General features: G+C 47.0%; 1 protein-coding gene across 1 annotated transcript in view; it reads right to left on the bottom strand.

Moving 5' to 3' along the window:
• The window catches only part of LOC123967444 (rho GTPase-activating protein 27-like), a 29,459-nt gene that overhangs the window by 14,580 nt on the left and 10,275 nt on the right, over positions 1 to 4,604 (bottom strand). Inside the window, exons 4-8 of the mRNA XM_046043541.1 lie at positions 3,451 to 3,666; positions 844 to 1,023; positions 585 to 749; positions 155 to 220; positions 3 to 74 (exon numbers count right to left, since the gene is read on the bottom strand). Of these exons, the coding sequence (XP_045899497.1) occupies positions 3 to 74; positions 155 to 220; positions 585 to 749; positions 844 to 1,023; positions 3,451 to 3,666 (699 nt within the window). The remainder of the gene's footprint in view (positions 1 to 2; positions 75 to 154; positions 221 to 584; positions 750 to 843; positions 1,024 to 3,450; positions 3,667 to 4,604) is intronic.

Genomic DNA, 4,604 nt, shown 5'->3' with positions numbered 1-4,604 from the left:
CTCCTCTGGGAGCTGTTTGCATCTTTCTGGTCCAGCTGAGCTCTGGGAATCAGACTGGCGTGCTGTTGAGGATTCTGGGAAAAGAAGCAACTGGAGATTAACAGTCAAAGCCGGTGACAGGTTCACATGTTGTATATGTGTGTGTGTGTTGTACCGATGTGAAGACAGAGTCGTTGTCAGTGTGGACGTCTACAGGATAGTCTTCCTCTGGCAACGGAGGCTTCAAACACAGTTATTATAGAAAGTTATTAAATGATCCTAAATCATCCGAAGACAGAACCGACCTGCTCTCATGTCTTCACGTTCTACCTGATGTACTTCAAAGATAAAGACAATAATAAATACATTCGTTTAGCCTTGAACGCATCGTCAGATTCTGACTTCAAACTTCTTTTTGAGCTTTAAAGAGTCTTTTGTTGACGTCAGGATATTTTCAGTCAAACAAAAATCATTTTACGTTTCACAGCAAAACATCGCATCTATGAACTTCCGGGCTGAAACCGCGGTTTCACAGGGCAGCATGTGTCTGTAAGACTTCAGTGATCTTAAAGAAGACCTAATCCAGACGTAAACCAGGACCTTACCGGGCCGACGCCGGACCTCCTGCTGGCTGCAGGTCCTGGTGGGGGTGAGGAGGACGAGGAGGGGCCAGATGTCTCTGGTGCGTCCCATGTCGTGGCTCTTGAGGTGGGGTTGTAGTAGTAAAATTTCCCTGAGACTTCGTCCACCAGCTGCTCCCAAGAAGAACCCTGACAGGACGTTAGTTCACAGGATGTTTTAGTTCATCTGAACAGAACGTGTTCTTTTTACTCACATTTTCAGAAATAAAATGATGGTTGGTACCTGAGAGGAGGCGGGGCAGGTCAGAGGGGAGGGGGAGGCCAGCTGTCTCCCCTCGCTGCCCCTGGACTGGCCCATGTCTCGAGCAGGCGGGGTCGGGGGGGTGCGGGGGTCGGACCAGGTGGTCTGTCTGGTCACAGGATGGTAGTAGAACACCTTCCCGCTGTCCTGGTCGGTGTGCACCTGAACAAGGAGCGTTCAGGGTCAGCGAGATCTGAACACCGTCCACTCTGAGTCTACTCAGGAGAACTGATGGTGCGTTCAGGCGCAGTCGTAGTTATTTGTGTTAACCCCACATTTTGAAAAACTTTTATAAGAATGATCCTTTATTTAATAATTATTTTATTGCACTTAAATCTTTAAATTACTTTGTTCACTTGCAGCTGTTTTATTCATCAGATGTGTCCACTGATGCGCCTGTCTAACACTCAGGTGTGTCCACTGATGCACCTGTCTAACACTCAGGTGTGTCCACTGATGCACCTGTCTAACACTCTGGTGTGTCCACTGTGTCCACTGATGCACCTGTCTAACACTCAGGTGTGTCCACTGTGTCCACTGATGCACCTGTCTTACACTCAGGTGTGTCCACTGATGCACCTGTCTTACACTCTGGTGTGTCCACTGTGTCCACTGATGCACCTGTCTTACACTCTGGTGTGTCCACTGTGTCCACTCATGCACCTGTCTAACACTCAGGTGTGTCCACTGTGTCCACTCATGCACCTGTCTAACACTCAGGTGTGTCCACTGATTCACCTGTCTAACACTCTGGTGTGTCCACTGTGTCCACTCATGCACCTGTCTAACACTCAGGTGTGTCCACTGTGTCCACTCATGCACCTGTCTAACACTCAGGTGTGTCCACTGATTCACCTGTCTAACACTCTGGTGTGTCCACTGTGTCCACTCATGCACCTGTCTAACACTCAGGTGTGTCCACTGTGTCCACTCATGCACCTGTCTAACACTCAGGTGTGTCCACTGATTCACCTGTCTAACACTCTGGTGTGTCCACTGTGTCCACTCATGCACCTGTCTAACACTCAGGTGTGTCCACTGTGTCCACTCATGCACCTGTCTAACACTCAGGTGTGTCCACTGATTCACCTGTCTAACACTCTGGTGTGTCCACTGTGTCCACTCATGCACCTGTCTAACACTCAGGTGTGTCCACTGTGTCCACTCATGCACCTGTCTAACACTCAGGTGTGTCCACTGATTCACCTGTCTAACACTCTGGTGTGTCCACTGTGTCCACTCATGCACCTGTCTAACACTCAGGTGTGTCCACTGTGTCCACTCATGCACCTGTCTAACACTCAGGTGTGTCCACTGATTCACCTGTCTAACACTCTGGTGTGTCCACTGTGTCCACTCATGCACCTGTCTAACACTCAGGTGTGTCCACTGTGTCCACTCATGCACCTGTCTAACACTCAGGTGTGTCCACTGATTCACCTGTCTAACACTCTGGTGTGTCCACTGTGTCCACTCATGCACCTGTCTAACACTCAGGTGTGTCCACTGTGTCCACTCATGCACCTGTCTAACACTCAGGTGAGCACAGACATGTCCAGTTGTTTACCTTACGTCACTTCTTGTTCCTGAACATGAGGCTGAAATGTTGAAAACATAAAACCATTCTGCAGCACAGTGTTGTAGTCAACTGAGACAAGACCAAGACTTTTAGAGGCTGAGGCCGAGTCGAGACCAAGACCAGTTCCCCACATTACCTGACACACACTGAAATGTGGAACGAGATCAGAGGTACTTCTCAAACTGATCTGAGAGACCCACATACCCACTAAAGCACCCACATACAAACACTAAGAGCTGAAATCAATGTAAGCATCTTTTTCCAACACTCCTTTCCATGCTGACCATCGCAGGGAGGGGGGGCAGTCGTTAACGGGAACAACACATTTTTAGGGTGATTGGTTACATCCAATCAAAGTTTGGATGTTAACAAATAAATCAGATGATGCAAAAGCAATTTATTGATATTCCCAAAGTTATGGTCTTTACTGGTCTTGAAATAAAATCCAGAGTCCTCAATGTCCGAGACTGAGACAAGACCAAGACCATCAAAAAGTGGTCTTAAGACCGGTCTCGAGTACTACAACACCACTACAGCGGTGTTTAAATATCTTAACTACCTGCCTGTGAACTTTAGATCAGAGACAGATTTTATCTCTCGTAGTTAAAGTCCTGTCCTCAGCGTTCTGCCTAAACATCAGGACGTCTGTGTTGGTGAAGCTTCACAGGCTGTTCGTCCTGTTCACGTGTCTCTGAGCAAAGCAGTGAACCGTCACCTGTTCTTCAGTAACATGCAAGCTTTAACGAACAGCTCCTGTTCCACCTGATGAAACTTTAATGAGCTCAGTGAGTCGCAGTAACATTGAGTGTAAACACAAGAAGACACAGAAGTGTGTTTGAATCACTGAAACTAAAAGAGAGGGCGTAAAAATATACATCTATAAATCTGCTTCTGTGTCAACTGACGCTGCAGCTCCTTTCAGGCTGTAGCATAAATTGGTGCTATAAAAATAAATTAAATGTCATCAACCACTGTTTTCATTTAGAGTTAGAGGTCAGAGGTCACCTTACCTGCCATCCGTGTGGGCTGAGGGGGGAGGCGGGGCTTATCATTCCAGAGGAGGAGGAAACTGAAGACGAGGGGGTGTGGTCAGGGATCGGAGGGGGGTGGTCTGGTGGAGGCGGGGGGAGGGCGGGGCCAGAGATGGAGATCTGAGGGACGGACGTTTTCTTCAGACTGGAGACGTTGGCGTAGATGGGCGAGTTAGGGGCGAGCGAGCTGGTGTCCTACAGGGAGAGAGGAAGAGAGAGAGAACTGGGAACTTAAAGGACAGTTTGGTCCAAAAGTTCATCTGAAGGCTGTAACGAGTCTCTACTGTAACAATTAGCCCATTAATTACTTAATCAACACCAAATTAATGGGCAGCTCTTTTGAGGATCAATTAATCATTTTAGTTATTTGTGAAGCAGAAACATATTTAAGAGTTCCAGCTTTTAAACCGACAGGATGTTCTGTTTCTCTGTTTCATATCTCAGAGAAGTGGAACTTTCTCTCAGGAGTGGAGTCACTTTTGTTGCCAGCGGTTTAGACATTAATGGCTGTGTGATGTGTTATTTTGAGGGGACAGCAGATTTACACTGTTACACAAGCTGCACGCTCACTACTTTACACTGTTATACGAGCTGCACGCTCACTACTTTACACTGTTATACAAGCTGCACGCTCACTACTTTACACTGTTATACAAGCTGCACGCTCACTACTTTACACTGTTATACAAGCTGCACGCTCACTACTTTACAAGCTGTACGCTCAATACTTTACACTGTTATACAAGCTGCACGCTCACTACTTTACACACTGTTACACAAGCTGCACGCTCACTACTTTACACACTGTTACACAAGCTGCACGCTCACTACTTTACACTGTTACACAAGCTGTACGCTCACTACTTTACACTGTTACACAAGCTGTACGCTCACTACTTTACACACTGTTACACAAGCTGCACGCTCACTACTTTACACTGTTATACAAGCTGTACGCTCACTACTTTACACTGTTACACAAGCCGCACGCTCACTACTTTACACACTGTTACACAAGCTGCACGCTCACTACTTTACAAGCTGCACGCTCACTACTTTACACTGTTATACAAGCTGCACGCTCACTACTTTACACTGTTATACAAGCTGTACGCTCACTACTTTACACTGTT

Source organism: Micropterus dolomieu, linkage group LG02 (assembly GCF_021292245.1).
Source record: "Micropterus dolomieu isolate WLL.071019.BEF.003 ecotype Adirondacks linkage group LG02, ASM2129224v1, whole genome shotgun sequence".
Taxonomy (NCBI): domain Eukaryota; kingdom Metazoa; phylum Chordata; class Actinopteri; order Centrarchiformes; family Centrarchidae; genus Micropterus; species Micropterus dolomieu.
Note: the sequence above shows the minus strand (reverse complement) of the source record. Positions and strands in the feature narration are given on the sequence as shown.